This window comes from Phoca vitulina, unplaced genomic scaffold, assembly GCF_004348235.1.
Source record: "Phoca vitulina isolate PV1807 unplaced genomic scaffold, GSC_HSeal_1.0 scaffold30, whole genome shotgun sequence".
Classification (NCBI taxonomy): Eukaryota; Metazoa; Chordata; class Mammalia; order Carnivora; family Phocidae; genus Phoca; species Phoca vitulina.
In genome coordinates this window covers 23,198,455-23,216,302 of record NW_022589733.1, presented here as the reverse complement: position 1 = coordinate 23,216,302, position 17,848 = coordinate 23,198,455, and the positions used below count along the sequence as shown (strand labels likewise).

Genomic DNA, 17,848 nt, shown 5'->3' with positions numbered 1-17,848 from the left:
TAGCCTCTCTCAGCACTCAGAAAAAGGGATCTTTTCTTATTATTGTGGTCTGGTATTTGCTGCCCTTCACTACTTAAGGATTTTCATGATTCTGCTGCTTTGAATGTTTGGTGTGGGTCTACATGACAGATGGATGGCCCTGCAGTCTGGCTCCATCTTAAAGAGGCTTGGAATCCTGAAAGCCTTTGCCAGGTCACTAAATGGTTAGCCCAACAGGATAAGGATAGGCTGGCGGTGGGAGGACATCTTCACTCCCTAACACCAGGATCATCACCTCAGGGGCAGACCTCCAGGGTTCCAGGGAAATGCTTTTAACATGTAGATACCTTTGCACTGTATAGTCCCTCCTTGTGGGAAAAGAAGTTCAGCTTATAGTCTTTCTTGGAGCCAGACAGTACATCAATGTAGTCAAGGCCTTTTAAGGTGACGCTTAGGTCTGGCTTCTCTGGTTTTATCATTTCCACAATGACCCGGAATCTGGGGGGACACAGCAGCACATGAAGAGAGGATAGAGAAAATGTGACTGTCTGCCCAAAGGAAAGAAGGAAAGGTGCTATTTCTAGTCCTGACTTTATGACAAGCACGTGGGTCCAGGGCTCTGGTCTTTACTTTGTCTCTAACAATAGCAATAACTACGATTTACTGACACCTCTTATGTGCCAGGTGCTGAGTCAGTGCTCCACATGTGTTCCTAGTAACACATGGAGGTACATATGATTCTCACCTCCGTCTTACTAATGAGGAAATAGAGGCCAAGAGGAAACATGCTCAGATAACATGACTAGTTATTGGTAGAACCAGGATTCAAACTTAGGTCTGGGCCTTCATCCACTATGCTACCTGGCAGCCTTCAGTAAGTAAAGCTCTTCTCCCAGCCTTTGGCTCCTTCTCTGTAAAAGAAGGGGACAAGGCTGCTGGTCTTCAAGCTTCTCTAGCCCTCGTATTCTACTCTACTCCCACTGCAACTAAAGATCCAAGGGACGTCCTTCTCTGGCCAGTGGCTGAGGTGATATGGTGGAGCACTCGATAATAACCACCATGATTCTCATTTTGACAATAATAACAGCTAACATTTACTGAGCACTTATTTTGTGCCAGGCCCTGGTCTAGGAGACTTAGGTACTCCGCTATTCACAGACAGCACTGGGGGTCTGGAAGCTTAGAGGTCACGCAGTGCCTGTCCACACCAGGGAAATTTGTCTCTGATTCTTTCAGTCCCTCAATGTCCTCTAGAGGTGCTGACCAGGTGAAAGGCCAGGCTAGACAGTGGATGTCCTCCCTCCTCCATCTCCTCCACCCTGACTCCTTGCCCCACTCCCTCACCTCTGGGGCTTGTTAAGCCAGTTGCTGATTGGCAGGAGTTCAACGTATGGTGTCTTACACGGTACTTCACGGAAGATGTTGGCCACGGCTTTGGGGAGCTCAGAAACCCCATGCAGCATATACAGCCAGCCAGTCCCGTCGGGGAGGGGGAAGAAGAGGGTGCCCTAAGGAGAAGAAGCGTGGTCAGAATGGCACAGAAGGTCCCTTATTAGCTACCTCTCAGGCATGGTAGTAACACAGGGTTAACGTAGGCCCTGACATAAGCATAACTCTTAGAAAGCAGCTTGGCAGTATGTTTTAAGAGTCATAAAAATGTTCGTATGTATTTGAACCAGGAACCCCACCCCAAGGAACCTGAGAGGCTATGCGCTACCGATTGGGCTAGCCGGCGGCTTCATCCGAGGGAACTTAAAAATCCCTTCAGAGGGAAAAGCTGCATACATACACATATATATTAAAGCCATTTATAATATTGATGAAAATTTGGTAATAACTTCCATATTCAACAACTGGGGAATGTTAAATAGATTATGGAACTCTCAAAGAAATATTAGACAATCATTAAATATCATGATCACAAAGACTAGTGAAACAGAAAAATGTTCCTGATATAATGTAAAGTGAAAATAAACAGAAGTCAATTTTGGGTATGTGATGACGGCAGCTGTGGCTGCATCTGAATGGGGGCTGGTAGTGAAGATAGAAGAAAAGAGTTCTCCTTTTTTAGGGTTGAAGATTGCGGCTTCTTCCCTTTTTTATTTTTATTACAGCCACGATGATGTTATTTGTGCAATTAAGCTAAATATTAATTGCTTGATGCTTAGTCCAGGACTCTTTCAGAACTGTGCCCCTCATTCCAAGAGAATCTCCTATACATGAAAACATGTGGGCACCGAGAGAGGCTTTGGACTCGATAATCTGCATGATTCCCTATCATTCCAACATGGTTCGTGGGGTCCCCTCTTGTTTGAACATTCTCTGAGCCCCCAAACTCTGTCTCCTCACCTCTTTTGCACCACTCTTCCCCCTCCAACCACACACGGAAACCAAAGCGGGTGGGGGAAGCCTCAGTCTACCTGATGTTTGCGGTTCTCCAAGTTCATGGTGCGGGGTCTGTAGGTGATCTCATAGGGCTTGTTTTGCTGATGGGGCTCCAGGGTGATGAACTCGGGCCCCTCCCAGTGCTCACCCTCAAAGATGGGGTGCAGGTTCCAGGTCTGGTTGGTGCGGTTTGAAAGCAAGATGGTCTGCGTGTGCTTGGAGCGCACCTGGCAGGTGAAGTTTACCACCTGGAAGAAAGCAGGCACCTCAGGCAGGTGGTGGACTTTACACATGAGGAGTTCGAGGAAAGGTTCAGGATGGAGATACATATTGGGGAGTTGAGGGTATGGCATTTTTTTTTTTTTTTAAGGCCAAGAAACTGGATGAGATTGTCAGGAAGTTAATTGTTTTTAGAAAAAGAAGAAATTTAAGAACTAATTCCTGACTGGCACACACCAATGTTAAGAAAAATCAGAAGAGGAGATGAGAGGGAGCATCTAATAAGGTAGGAGGAAACCCAGGAAAGGGTGGTATCCTAGGAACCATGTGAGGAAAGTGTTGGAAGGATTCTCCTTTAAGGGACTTGTTCAAGGTATCAAATGCTATCAACAGATCAACAGTTGAGAACTGACCACCGAATGTAGCAATGGGGACAGCGTGGCAGTGTTGGTAAGGACAGTTAAATGACTAGCGGACAAGAACAGAGTTCAGCAACAGAGCTGTACCTATATGGTCAAATGGTTTCTGACCAAGGTGCAAAGGTATTTCCGTGGAGAAATGATAATCTTTTCAACAAATGGTGCTGGAACAATTGGATATCAGTATACAAAAAAATACAATGAAATGAATTTTGGTCCATATCTTGCACTACATACACAAATTAACTCTAAACAGATTGAAGATCTAAATGTAAAATTTAAGTCCTGAATATATGAAGAACTAGCAAAACTCAATAAGAAGAGAACAAACAACCCAGCTAAAGATAGACAGAAAATTTGAACAGATACTCCAACAAAGATGATATACGAGTGGCAAATAAATACCCAAAAAGGTGCTCAACATCGTTAGTCATTAGGGAACTACAAATTAAAAAACACAAGGAGACACCACTACATATCTATTAGGATGACTAAAATTAAAACACCTGACCGTATCAAGTGTTGGCAAGATGTGACATAGTGGAAATGTCAGACATTGCTGGTAGAAATGTAAAATGACACAACCACTTTGGAAAACAGTTTTGTAGGTTTTTAAAAAAGTAAATATATGCCTGCTCTATGACCCAGCCACTCCACTCCTAGATATTTACCCAAGAAAATGAAAGCATATGTCCCGCCAAGACTTGTACATACATGTTCAGAGCATACCGTATGAGCCCATTTACATAACACTCTTGAAATAATGGGATTATAGAGATGAAGATTGGGTGTCATTTTTGCCATAAGCGTTTTTACCATAAGTGGAACACAGTCCATTCTCAGGTTTCTATGGACATGGCTAGCGGAGGATTAACTCAAGGCCCTCTCCCCCGCTTTATTGATGAGAGAGAAGGAGAGAAAGGTGTTTACCCTTTACTTACAGAGCGTGTAACAGAATTTGATCTAGCCAGAGATATCAGTGCAAGCTTCCTTGAGAATGTGATGCTTGAGTTGAGGGCTGAAGAATGAATAGGATTTAACTAAATGAAGAGGGAAAATGAATATTGCAGCAGTGGGAACAGATTATGCAAAAGCCCTGTGGCAGGGGTTGGGAAGCAGGTCTGGATGTTTGATGTTGGCACCGAGGACTGTTTGAACAGAGTCACTTGTTTCTTTCTTTCTTTTTTTTTTTTTCAGAGTCACTTGTTTCTAGAAGCCTGGCTGAATTCACTTGTGGAGCTTGCTGGGCCCACTCTGGCCACTGGCCCATCTGTGGGCAGCATCTACTGACCTCTTTTACTGCAGGTGGTCCCACGCAGACTCCAGATAGGGTTAGGCTCAAGGGATTGCCTCCCTGGATGAAGCAGAGCAAGTTTTTATAGAGACTCTCCTTGCCCACTTCAGTGGGATGGTAGGTCACTTCAAACGAAACCTCCATGCCCGCAGTGATATAGCCTTCTTCTGGGCTGATGGAGAAATGAGGCTCAAATTTTTTGACATCCCATTTAAACCTTTTCCAAGATAAAAGGAGACAAGAAAGACAATTTACTAGTATCCTGGGGGTGTCCTCAATGCTGCTGAGATCAAGAGACTTTGCCTGGGCTTTTAGCTGGGAGGTTTACCTGCTAATGAGCACTCCCTGGGACCTGGGAGGAAGACCATCACTGGGTGCAGCAGAGGCAGTGGGGACAAGAGCCAGATCTCTCCTGGGTAGGATGGCTCAGCTGCCTCTCAGACCGGAGCAGGGTGGGAAGGGGCTGCATCTTATCTTATGGTCCACCAGTGGCTCACGGGGGAACATGTGCATGAATGCACTAACACATGTGTATCCAAGATCAGACAGCTAGGAAGTGATTGGGCTAGGACTGGAACCGTCCCGAGACCGTGGCTATCAGCAACCCCTCCCCCCACCCCCCCATCCAGGAGGGGAGAGGTGATGCAGGTGAGCATTGCACCTGCTCTTGGTGGCTCTGGGACCTGAGGGCCCTGTGTAGTCATCCCTCTGTGGGCCGATGGGAGACAGAAGGTGGGTGGTGCAGACCCCGTGCTTCCAGCACTCAGGGGCCGCCACACCACACCCTCAGGGCACTGTTCTCGCTGAGGTCTGGGCGAGAGTGCCCCGTGCAGGTATTCGGTGCCCGCCTGCATAGCTATGGGGGCCTGCCTGAGTAGTGACCGGGGTGGGCACCTGCTAGCTAGAGGGAAGAGCCTGGAGAGGAGAGCGATCACAGATATACTTGGGTTCCAATCCCGTCTTTTTCCCCCACTTCTTGGCTGTGTGACCTCAGGTCAATCACCTGACCTCCTTGAGCCTCACCTTCATCTGTGAAATGGGGACAACAGAGGACCTTATGGGGGCCTGGGATAATTAAGTGGGAGCTTATATGCAAGAATGCTCAGCACTGCACCTGCACAGTGTGAGTCCTTGCTAAAGGCATGATTTTGGTAAAGTAATCTCAGTTGTCTCATCTGTAAAATGGATCAGCCATGGAACTGTTTGGGATTAGCCAAGAGGAGCCATGTAAAGGGCATAGAATGGGCACCAAACAAATGTTCTCAATGACATTAATTTTCGCCATCCTGGCAGCAAGCAGTCACCTGAGCGGGACCACTGTTGTCACATCTGAGCGAAGGGAGGGGATGTAAAAGGGAGGGGAAAGAAATAACGAGTGGCCTGACTTGTGAAACAGATGTCGTGTCTAGATCCAGGGCAAAGCCAGTGTCACAGGGCTGTGCTAGCCTCGGGGTGGGCACACCGCTCTCCTACCTTGCACCCACGTCACCCGTGTTCAACATAAGGATGCGACGCGTGGCTTGTGTCTGATACACGACTGGCCCGAAGGGGAGATGCTCCTGGTCCAGGGAGATCTCCAGGGCCTGGCAGCAGCCGCTGAGGAGGAAGAGGGGACGCAGGAGCCCCATACATTCCATGAACACCTCCTCGGAGAAGGGAGGGATGCGCTTCTTCGGGGCAAAGATGACTTCCAGCTTACAGACCTCTTTGGGCTTCAGAGTGATGTTGTGGAATGGTATCAGGGTGATGACCTGGACAAAACCACAAGGATACTCAGCCACTGAGGGCAGGGGCGTCGGAGGCATCCATTCCTGGGTCTTGCTCTTAGGGCTGCAACAGCCCAGGGGTCAGATCCCATTCTGCTGCCTCCTACTGGCCAGGTCATCTTTGGCAAGTTACTTAAACTTTCTGTGACTTACTCTACGGTGAAGATTCAGATCATCTGTATAAATGTGTGGCACGAAATAGGCATTCCATAAATGTTAATTCTCTCTTCAACCCCTTGCAGCAAATGACCCCTACTCTCTGGTGGAGGAAATAGTACGATAAAAGGAAATAGGAAACACTCAGTGCTCTGGTGTCTTTCCAAGGAGGGCTCCCTGGGCTCTCTGTACCATGTTTCCTAATGTGCTGTTTTAGATGCAGATTCCCAGGTCCTTCCCCAGGCCGACTGAATTTTGGGAGAGCCTGGAACTCGCATCTTCAAAAGTGCCCTGACCCACATGTTCTAGAGTCTGAGAACTGCTGTTTAAATTCGTATGCTCTCCCTTTCCTGCTTTGTCCTGGCAGAAATCAATCAAAATCAGCTCGAAGGAAGCCGAGGCTCCTTCCGCGCTTGTGTTCCCTGGGGTGCAGAGCGGGGGACTGTGGCAGCAGGGGTGAGATGAGCCAAAAACTGCACCGGGACCGCCCGGGGCCACTGGGCCAGTACAAGTGGCTTGGCCCAACGGTCAGGGGCGCCGGCCCAGTGGCACTGAGGATGTCGCCTTGGATGAATGAGGAAACAAAAGCAACAAGTTGGCCCTGTCTCTGGATGGCGGCAGGGCCCTGGGACGAGATACCCACCAGCGCCCTTGCTCTGGCTAGCTCCCTCAGCCCGTCTTCCTGTCTCGGACAAGCCCCAGATGGTTCTCAGTGCCCCTGCTGCCCCGCCTCACGCCTGCACGCCCACCAGCACAGGCCCTTCGGCGCCCATGTACCTTTTCCTGCGAGCACACCGCTCCCCAACCCGTCTGCCTGCAAGACACCTCTTCACCCTGACCTCAGTGCAGGCCTCCCTCCACTGTGAGGCCTCCCAACAGCCCCCAGCTGTCCTCCGAGCTGCCCCTTCCCAATTCACACCCTGCCTCTGCAGTTTCTAGGCTGTCTGGGTGTTATTTCTGTGTCAGTGACCCCTGAAGACTGGACAAGTCAGCATGGACTGACCCCACCAGACAAGTCTATGTCATATTCACCTTGCTATGGACTGAATTGTGTCCCCCAAATTCACATGTGAGTGGTGTCCGGCCTTTAGGGGGTAATTAGGTTTAGATGAGGTCATGAGGGTGGGATCCTTGTGACGGGACTAGAGCCCTTGTAAGAAGAGACGCCAGAGAGCTTGATCTCACTGTCTCTCTGCTGGGTGGGCATATGGCAAGAAGGTGGTCATTGTGAGATTATGGGGAAAATGGTTTTCTTTATGACTTACCATATTTTTCAAACTTTCTACAGGACATATACATTCATGAGAATCCAGATCTACTGAATCGCATCCCTTTCTCTTTCACTCTGCTGCCCTTTCGAAGTATGCAGTCCCTCTAAGCCTTGGTGTCCTTCTATGTAAAATGAGAATAATGAAAGCACTAGCCCTACACTGCTTTTGTGAAGACACTCAGAGGTAGCACACGGGAAGCTCTCAGAATGGTCTGCACGCTGTAGGTGCACCAGAAGCGTGAGCGGTCAGTGCTGCTAGCACGGTCCTCCGTACCATCGGGACGCATGAAGAGCCCCCCGGGAGCCCTGAGCACCAACCTTGGGTTCCTGGAGTTCTGGAATTGAGAACAGGACTGACTGGCTGAATGTGAGCTGGGTGTGGCTGGTGTTCATGATGGAAACCATTTTTTTCACAACCTGTCCCGGCAGGACAGCTCCTAACTTCACAATCCTGTTGGCTGGATCCAGGACTGAAATCTGCAGAACAGGAAAGAGAGCAGGGAGGGAGGGTTTCATCAGTTACTGAGAAAAATAATCACCAGGATACATCCACTCTGGTGAGGTAAGGGTGGTTCCTCTCTCTCAGTGTCCTGCCTTCTTCATATGGGATGGGTATTCACTCACCCAGTAAACATTCATGGGCATAAACTACCCCCTAGGCAGCTCATTACACAACTACATAATTACAACAGGGTCAAGGGTTGTGAAGGAAAAGCTCAGGGTACCTTGAGAGCACATTACAGAGGCTGACCTGGCTGGCGGTTCTGGGGAGGCCTCCCTGAGAAGGCATGTCTACACTGCACTGGGAGCTAAAGGAAGGGTAGGATCTAGTCAGGTTGAGTCGGGGTGGGTGTGAGGTTGGAGGGCACCCCGGTGGCAGGGGACACTCTGTGGTGAGGCCCTGAGTCGGAGGAGTGCTCAGCCAAGGCCTGGGGTGGGGAACAAGGGGCATCCTGAGAAGACAGGCTTGGAGGCAGTCAGGGTTCATGCCGGGAGAAGTGGGAAGCCCGGGCAGCATGGACTGACCCCATCAAATGCGGGTTTTGGGTGGGCTGTGGCTCACGTCTCAGTGGAAGAAGGGCTGGAAGGGGGCGGGAGAGAAAGCCTGGAGGAGCGGCCGGTGCCGAGCGTTCAGACTAGAACGGCAGCAGCAGAGGTGTGACAGGGGACACGCTTCCAAGTCCTCAGCAGGCACTGATCCCGGGGTCGGCCGGGATGGATCGAGGTCAGGCTGGGCCTGGCCCGCAGGACTGTGCAGCACCATGGGTCACTATCATTCGATCAGTCCCTAAACTGCACACCCCCTGCTCCTCAGCTTTCTTGATATCCAGCCCACACGCTTCCATTCTGTCTCAAAAGCTGAGAGTCCCTAGCAGCAGCCTGTGCTCCCGGACGTCCCCTCCGGACTTCCCCCAAAGGACCTAGCACACGGTGAGTGCAGAGTGGGTGAGTGACAGAATGAACAGTGAGATCGGAAGAGGCCCCCCTCTCTGGCTTGGGTGCAGACACACCAGGTGGCCATGTCCTGGGGTTCCTCTAGCTTGATGGGAAGGCTGCCAGGGAGACCTCCCTCCTATCCCTCCCACATCTTCTCTCTCCCTGTGGCTGAATTGTCCCATGCATTCCTGAGCATCCGGGAAAGTCTTCTGTCTTCCAAAACCTCCTATGAAAACGCAAATGTGCCAACCAAACAGACACCTTAAATGTTTACCAGACACTGGGTAGAAAGGGATTAGCAGCAGGACTTTCATTAGGAGCACCTACTTAGAAGAGATGCCCTCAATCAAGCATAACCCTGGGATCTGTGCCTGGCAGAGAGTACTAATCAATGTGGCATTAAGGGAGGATGTTCCACAACTGAAACGTATGTCTGCATACATAGCCAAAACAAGTTGTTGTCCAAAACAAATCTAGCCTATTAAACCCGAAAACAGGACATGCTCGGGATTACGTATCTGACAGTCTCCAACTTCTCCAAGAAAAGCGTGTTTCTCCGGTGCTTGTGATTCCTTGTAGCCTATGATGCACTAAAGTTTGGTGTTGAGTAAGAGTCAGATTTGACAGTTCATCCTTCGGTAGGACTGGCTGGCCTCTGACAGAGTAGCTGGGGGGCCAGACGGGTGGAGAAGGGAGGAAGAGTGGGCTCGGGGGGCACAGGTGACTGGGAGGGCAAAAAGGAGGGTGCCAAGCCTGAGGATCTCACCAACCGTCTCTTACCTTCATTTCAGTGCCTTTCCCTTTGATTTCAATTATTTGTTGTGAGAGCCCATTGATTTCAAAGGGGATGAGTTCTCGGTATTGGATACTTTCTCGAGGATAAAAGGTGATTGGAATCTCCAGTGTCTTTCCCGGCTTTATCACATCGACACGGAAGTTCACCTCGAGGTACGTGGTGTTGGTGTACAGACAGTCTAAGCTAGAGAAAATCAGGAGGAAGGCGTGGAAGTTAGAGGGCCCGCATATTTCCATTTTGTCTACAAAGGAGGAGGGTCTCCAGCACCAGCCTGTACTCCTGGAGGTCAGAGCACATGTTTAAGTCACCCAGAAAGACCGATTCTGTCCCCTTGTCTCTCTGAGCTGGGTTCTGATGGATTTCCTGCCCTGCTGTCCTGCAGTCACAGGATGTAAGGGTTGGAAGCGACCTCAGCAGTGGTTCAGCCCAAAGCCCCCTGACATAATCAAGTTACTTACCCCAAATCACACCCTGAGATCCCGGCAGAACTGGGCCTCAAACTCAAAAGTGCCGTGGCCCTTTGCTCGATGCAAAGGAAGGAAATACTTCCTGGGGTGCCTGGGTGGCTAAGTAGGTCAAGTGTCTGCCTCTTGATTTCAGCTCAGGTCATGATCTCAGGGTCGTGAGATGGAGCCCTGCACTGGGCTCTGTGCTGGGCGTGGAGCCTGCTTAAGACTCTCTAACCCTTTCCCTCTGCCCCTCTCCTCCCACCTCCACCCTGCAAAAGGGCTCTCTCTTTCTCTCTAAGAAAAAAAAGAAGGAGGAGGAGGAGGAGGAAATGCTTCCTAAGTAACTGGGTGGCAAAGCACAGCGGATAGGAGTATGTGTTCTGAGTTAGATAGAAAGGAGTTTGGATCCGGGCTCTAATCACTAACAAGCCATGAGACCTGAGAAAAGTTACTTGGCCCCTTTGGGCCTCTGTTGCCTTATCTGGAAAGCTGGGTTAGTGACAGTTACCTCATAAGGTTGTTGGGAGCATGAAATGGAATAGAGCGACTGAGGCAGTCACTAAGCAGGGCAAAGAGGAAACATTCCACAAAGGTGAGCTGTTCTCGTTATCACTAATCGCCCAACTACCGGGCATCTTCGAAGACCATGTCCACTCTATTCCACCTGTGGGTAGGAAGGCATGAGACCTCTCCACTACAACGCTTCCTTGTCTGTCTTCCAGGCATTTAGAGAAGGAGTCCAGCTGGGCCAATAAATAGAACTTAACGCCTTTGCGTAGGACTCCTATTGAATTAAATCATGCAGGAAAGAGTACAGGTAGATAAGATTTTTAATTAGCATTTCAAATCACATGACACTCTTGTAACGAATGCTTCAGGTTGATAACCATCATCATCCCAGCAGCAGCAGCAGATAACCATAACTGAGCATTTCCTATGTTCCAGGCACTGTTCTCAGGACTCTCTCTGGGGGAACTAATTTAATCCTCCTAACAGCCCCGTATGGGAGATGCTATTATTATCCACCATCTCAGGCGAGGAGAGTTGAGAACATGTGCCCAAGGTCGCACAGCTAGGGAAGAGGTGGGCTTTGAACATAGGCCTGTGCTTTCCAATACGGTAGCCACTAGACCCAGTGGCTATTCAAATTCAAATTCAAATGAATTAAAATTTAACAAATTAAGAATTTGGTCCCTCAGTTGCACCAGGCACAATTTACGTGCTCTGCAGCCACATGTAGTTATAGGCTGCCATATTGGACAGTGCAGATACGTAACAGTTCCACCGTCCAGGAAAGTTCTGTTGCATAGTACCAACCTAGAGAGCTTTGAGGAAACACAGGTCTCTGGGCTAGTCTCGGGAAATCCTGTTTCAATAGGTCTGAAATAAGGCCCAGAAACCCATACTGGAACATTCTACACAGGGATGGTGCAGAGAGGCTGGATTTTAATCAGAAGACTTAAGCTTGGCATAGATCTGTTATTTACTACAAAGTAATGGCCTGACAAATTCACTTTTTAACTCTTCAAACCTTGGTTTCCACATCTATTATGTGGGGAAAGTAAATGGAAGCCAATGAACCTCTCATCAGGTCATCTGGCATTGCCCTCCTCATTTTAAGATTTTTCAGCAGAGTAGCTCATGGCTACCCAAGTATTAGTGGTGGGGAAAGGAGACTCGGGATTCATGCCCAGCTGTATTTGACTCTTTCCCATAATCTTCCTTTTTCTGTTTTGGCAGGACTTCACCTGTAGGACCCTCAAGGAGCCACAGACTCCTCTGGAAGCTCTGGGAAGTCTGCGTACCTCATAGACGTTTCTTCCTTGTTGGTGACAACCAGGATTTGTTTGTATGGGGGCATCCCAGCCTGGTAGATGAAGCAGGTCCCAAAGTTGTAGCTGGTGAAGGAGAAATGAACAGCTGGGCTCACAGCGCAGCCTGAGATGCTGCACAGAAATGTCGGGCCGTGACTGATCTGTGGGGAGGGAATGGCAGGCAGAGTGTGATTAGAAGTGTGAGCAAAGGGCTCCTCAAGTCCTCAGCTGAAGGAGGAAAGCAGTTGGTGCTTTTCCAAAAAAAAATACAGGTGCCAAGACTCCATGGGCAGAGATTCTGATTCACAGGTTAGCAGTTTGTTTACCTGAGGAAAGCACAGTGGGATACTCTGCAATCAGACCCTGCATTGGCTCCTGCAGCCATGATTCAGCCGGAAGGCAGAGGTGTGGCAGACTGCTAGTTACTGTCCCCCATCTGCTTCCCAAGGGTTCCCTATCAGCAGGACTCTGCTTAGTTGCCAAGATGCCTGGGTGGAAATACTAGAGTTCCTATCCTTCCTGGACACTAAGGGTGGTCATCAGACATAGTTCTGGTCATCAAGATATAAACAGAAGAGGACAAGAAGGTGTCCTATTTAAATACAGAGGCGGTCTTGCTGGGAAAGTTTGGTTGGTTGGTTGGTGGTTTTTTGTATGTTTTGCCTTCAGGCTCTTCTCTCTTATTTCCACTTTGAATGCAGACCCGGGGCTGCAAAGTGGATGGTCCCCTTGTGACCAGGAAAGGACAAGAAGGAAGTCAAAGGCCCCTATGTCAAGGGTGAAAGAGTGGAGAAATATAAAAAGTATGGGTCATACCTGGATTCTCAACAAGATGACACACGTGCCTGTTGGGACATGACCTTAATTTGCTCTTCAGAAACTTTATAATATGAAATTTCCTAAGTTGAAAATTTACTTAAAACAAAATATCCCGTATTTATTCTAAACATCATTATAATAATATAACAGTCATTGGTACAAGTTTTTGTAAGTGACTTTATAAACTGAAAAACAGTTTCTTACTTAAGGCTTTTAAAGTCTTTGTATTTTGTGACTGATTTCCCGTAAAGGATTATGATTGACCACCTTCAACTCTTCCGCTAATTAGAGCAGGAAGGTACTACGATGTGTGTGATGTTTCTTTTTTTCCATAAGACATGAAAGTTCTGAAAAAAGACAGTTCTCCCAAGGGATGGGCTCCTTCTGAGGTGGCGTGCCTGGCTCTTCCCAGGGAAGATGGCTGCAACATTGCCCTTGAGTTCCAGGCTAGGAGTTTTACGGTTTTGTTTTTTCTAATTGAAAAAAAAAATTTTTTTTTAGACTGTGCTATGACTTCATGTCCATCTAAATTATGGACTGTCCAGCAACTGACCGTGGGTTCCAATTGCTGTACCCCCCGGTTCCCTGTCAGTCACCTTCTCCTTAAGTATACGAATAAAGACCATGTCTCTTCACTCTGTCAACTGTCGCTTTTGCTGTGCAGAAACTTTTGAGTTTGAGGCAGTCCCGCTTCTTTATTTTTGTTTTTGTTGCCTGTGAATTTAGTGTCATATCCGTGAAGCCACTGCCAAACCGAGGTCATGAAACTCGCCCGATACTGTCTTCTAGGAGCTTTGTGGTTTCAGGTCTTACGTTTAAGTCTTTAATCCATTTGCAGCTGACTTCTGGGGATGGTGTAAAAGGCTCAGTTTCATTCTTTTGCATATGGATATCCAGTGTTCTCAGCACCATTTGTTGAAGAGACTCTCCTTTCCCATTGTGTATCCTTGGCACCTTGTCAAAGATCAGCTGGCCGTATACATGTGCATTTGTTTCTGGGCTCCCAGTTCTGTTCCACTGGTCTAGGGTCTGTCTTGATGCTGGTACTATACTATTTTGATGGTACTATACTATTTTGATGGTACTATACTATTTTGATATTAGCTTTATAATATATTTTGAAATCAGGATGTGTGATGCTTCTAGCCTTGTTCTTTCTCAGGATTGATTTGGCTATTTGTGGTCTTTCGTGGTTTCATATGAATTGTAGAACTGTTTTTCTGTATTTGTAAAAAAAAAAATTCCATTGGGATTTTGATAGGGATTGCACTGAATCTATAGATGGCTTTGGGTAGTACAGACATTTTAACAATATTAAGGCTTTGCATCCACAAACAGAGGATTTTTTCCATTTATTTGTGTCTTTAATTTCTTTCACCAGCATTTTGTAGTTTTCAACATACAAGTCTTTCACCACCTTAGTTAAGTTTATTCCTGAGAATTGAATCCTTTTCTGTGATATTGTAAATAAGATTCTTTTCCTAATTTGCTTTTCAGATAGCTTCTTATTAGCATATAGAAAAGCAACTGATTGTTTGTTGACTTTGTGTCCTGCAACTTTACTGAGTTATTTTATTAATTCTAACAGATTTTTTTAATTTAAAGATTTTATTTATTTATTTGATAGAGAGAGCACAAGCAGGGGGAGGGGCAGAGGAAGAGGGACAAGCAGACTTCCCACTGACTGGGGAGCCTGATGCGGGGCTCAATTCCAGGACCTTGAGGTCATGACCTGAGCTGAAGGCAGATGCTTAACTGACTGAGCCACCCAGGTGCCCCAATTCTAACAGATTCTTTTAATGGAATCTTTTGGGTTTTCTATATATAAGATCATGTTGTCTGCACACAGGGATAATTTTACTTCTTTCTTTCTGACTTGGATACCTTTTCTCTTTTTCTTGTCTAAATGCTCTGCCTAGGACTTCCAGAAGTGGTGAGAATGGGCATCCTTGCCTTGTTCCTGATCTTAAAGGAAAAGCTTTTAGCTTTTCACGAATAAGTGTGATGTTAGCTGTGAGCTTTTCATATATGACCTTTATTATGTGGGGGTACTTTCCTTCTAATCCTAGTTTGTTGAGAGTTTTTGTTATGAATTTTGTCAAATGCTTTTTGCCACTTCTATTGAAATGATCATGTGATTTTTATCCTTTATTCTGTTAATGTCAGATATCACATTAATTGATTTTTGTATGTTGAACCATCCTGGCATCTGAGAGATAAGTCCCACTTGGTTGTAGTGTATGATCCTTTCAGTGTATTCTTGGATTTGGTTTACAGGTATTTTGTTGAGGATTTTTTGCACCTATATTAATCAGGGATCTTGGCCTATGGTTTTCTTTTCTTGTGGTGACTTTGTTTGGCTTTGGTATCCAAAAGAAGTGAAATCAGGACCTTGAAGAGATATTAACACTTTCATATTCAGTATAGCACTATTCACAGTAGTCAAGATGTGAAAACAACCTAAATGTTCATTGACAGATGAATAAAGAAAATGAGGCATATACACACAATTCAGCCATTTTTCTTGAATAAAAGATCTTAGGATTCTTGCTAGCCTTTGGTTAATTTCAAGAGTTCTGAAAAAGGTTGTTTTGCTAGTTTTTGCCAGTGTTCTCATCACTATGAAGAGCAGTTCTTCAAAGGTCCTTCTCTGCCATTCCTGCGGACATCATAATTCCTTGGTTTTTTCATTCAATAACTTATCTTGGAAAATGTTATACATATTTTGTCTCTCTTGCTTCCTCTCCACCTCCCATCTGTCTCTCTTATTTATTTTAATAGCTGCATAGGATTCCAGTGCATGGATGGTCAACTGCTTTTCAATGGACACTTATTCACCAGGTGCCTCAACTGTGGATAAGGCCTTTATACTAGAGATTGTGAGACTATCTGCAACATGACCACTCTCCAGGAGCTTCTGGCAGGGTGGACAAGACAAGGAACATACAGGAGAATTAATCTCTAAAGACAGAGTGCTGTGAGTGCTCTCAGGGTCAGACAATGTTAAATGGTCTCACCTTAATTCTGAGTTCCAGGCCCTTCAAGACACACTTCTTAAATGGCTGGAAAGACAAGGAGGCATGTGCACTTTGTCCCACATCCACACTGCCATCAATGGGGGAAAATTCCAAGTACTGCAGCAGGGCTTTGGGGCCAGAGAGCTCTGCCTGGAAGCTGAAGTTGAACTTTCCAGTGTTGATAAAACTGAGTTCACACTGAACACATTCGTTCAGCTCTACCTGAGAGACAGAGAACAGAGTAGTATGTTGATGGAATGCAAATCATGGTTCCCTTCTCTGGGGTTAGGATATGTAAGATTTTGGGGAAAACTATCCTTTGGGAAATAGGGATGACAGATGATGTTAGTGAGTTGAGTATCATGGGATTAATGTAGTCAGATATTCCAGCAAGTGCTACTAAGTGTTGGGGATCCTCATACCTGAAGAGTAAGATAGCAATTTAATTTTTAGGCCTCCCTTGGTAGACAAACATCCTTCCTGTATGTTTAATACAAGGATTCTTCCCTTCCCTATCATCTCTCCACCCCCTGAAATATAAAATAAGTTTTCACATCAAAACTATATGCATTCTGAGGACGGAGATGCTTCTGTTTCTGTTCTCCTGGTCTCCCTGGCATTTGAAACAGAGAGATGCAGCTAACATTCACTTGTACTGCCTTTCCCAGCCAGTGTGGAAACAGAGAGAGCGAGAGAGAGAGAGAATGAATCAAGGCTCTCTCACACTCTTACCTCATAGAAGTTGATAATGTTAGTCTCTTTAGCAGTCAGGAGAGTGATCAAGCCAGTCCTGTCCTTGCATTTGACCTCTGCATTCATAGTGTATCCCTCAGCCTTGACATTTAAGGTCAGAGGGTGGGCTTTCTTTTTCACATTGCAGATCAAATTAAAGTTCACATCTCCTTCCTGTTTTGGTGTGAAGAAAATATCCACTGGGAACCTGGATGGGGAAGAAGACAGTAGATTAGCTGACAAGGCCAACCTGCTATAACCTGCTAAAGAATATGAGCCTGATGGATTAGCACATGCACTATGAGGAAAAAGCATCGCCACTCCAAATTATGATGAGTTTGGAAGATTAGCCAGACACGGTGTGTCATTGCTTTATGAATTCATAGATAGCAAGGAAATGAATATAAACAGGAGAGAAAATATTGAGAAGAAGGTCTTAAAGTTCTCAGTGCTCTACAATTTATCAGGAAAATGAACAATGGGAAATAAATAGGACAGGGATGGGATTGTTCATATAAATTTTAGAGCTGGAAGAGACTTGATACAGGGCACTCTGAGGGGAATGGATTCTCCTGGCTAGCAGGTCTAGAACCCCTATTTTGGGAGGGTGTAGTTGTCGGGGACTTTTTCTTTACCTGGACAGTGGTGGGATCCAGCCTTCCATGGGACATATCACCAGGCTGTTGCTGAAACCTTCAGAATATCGGGAGTTGTCCTGGAAGGCAAAATGGAACCCCTGCTCCTCCTTGTTGATGATATGCACGGTCTCCCTGGCTTCTCTGCCTAAAGTGGAAACACCAGCCCTCAGTGAAGGCCTCATGCCTGCTCCTGAAGCATCTTAGCAGATACTGCTCCTCAGGCAAGAGGAAGCCTTCTTAGAAAAAAACTCTTCAACTTCTTTTCTCTCTTCTTCAGTCTTTGACTGAAGCTCTTCAGTCTTTGACTACCTCTCTTCCTTCCTTCTGCTCTACAAGTGACCTTCTTCCCCTGGTGAGATTCCATCTCTTCCTTCTAGAACTTTATTCTATCAATTGCCCGCTCCTGCTAGGTGGCGCTTCTGCCTTGGTCACAGCTATCTTAGGTGATTCTGATGACATTATTTTCTCTCCTTGTTCCTTTGGAACTAACGCCTTCTTGCTTTTGTTAATGAGGGCTTTACCCTCCCTGGTAGGCCCCTTAACTCTGCCCATATCTTTGTCAATAGTCTCTGCATTAAACTCTTGCATCAGAGCTCAGGTATGTCATGAGAGTCCTGACAGGGCCTGAATACATCTTCTGTTACTATTTTGCTTTTTC

General features: G+C 46.6%; 1 protein-coding gene across 1 annotated transcript in view; it reads right to left on the bottom strand.

The window, feature by feature from the left end:
* HYDIN (HYDIN axonemal central pair apparatus protein) overlaps nucleotides 1-17,848 on the bottom strand; it is a 340,806-nt gene that overhangs the window by 13,739 nt on the left and 309,219 nt on the right. The window contains exons 73-83 of the mRNA XM_032424356.1: nucleotides 17,188-17,335; nucleotides 16,553-16,760; nucleotides 15,821-16,042; nucleotides 11,976-12,145; nucleotides 9,706-9,904; nucleotides 7,807-7,965; nucleotides 5,770-6,047; nucleotides 4,294-4,513; nucleotides 2,400-2,612; nucleotides 1,324-1,487; nucleotides 327-477 (exon numbers count right to left, since the gene is read on the bottom strand). Of these exons, the coding sequence (XP_032280247.1) occupies nucleotides 327-477; nucleotides 1,324-1,487; nucleotides 2,400-2,612; nucleotides 4,294-4,513; nucleotides 5,770-6,047; nucleotides 7,807-7,965; nucleotides 9,706-9,904; nucleotides 11,976-12,145; nucleotides 15,821-16,042; nucleotides 16,553-16,760; nucleotides 17,188-17,335 (2,132 nt within the window). The remainder of the gene's footprint in view (nucleotides 1-326; nucleotides 478-1,323; nucleotides 1,488-2,399; nucleotides 2,613-4,293; nucleotides 4,514-5,769; nucleotides 6,048-7,806; nucleotides 7,966-9,705; nucleotides 9,905-11,975; nucleotides 12,146-15,820; nucleotides 16,043-16,552; nucleotides 16,761-17,187; nucleotides 17,336-17,848) is intronic.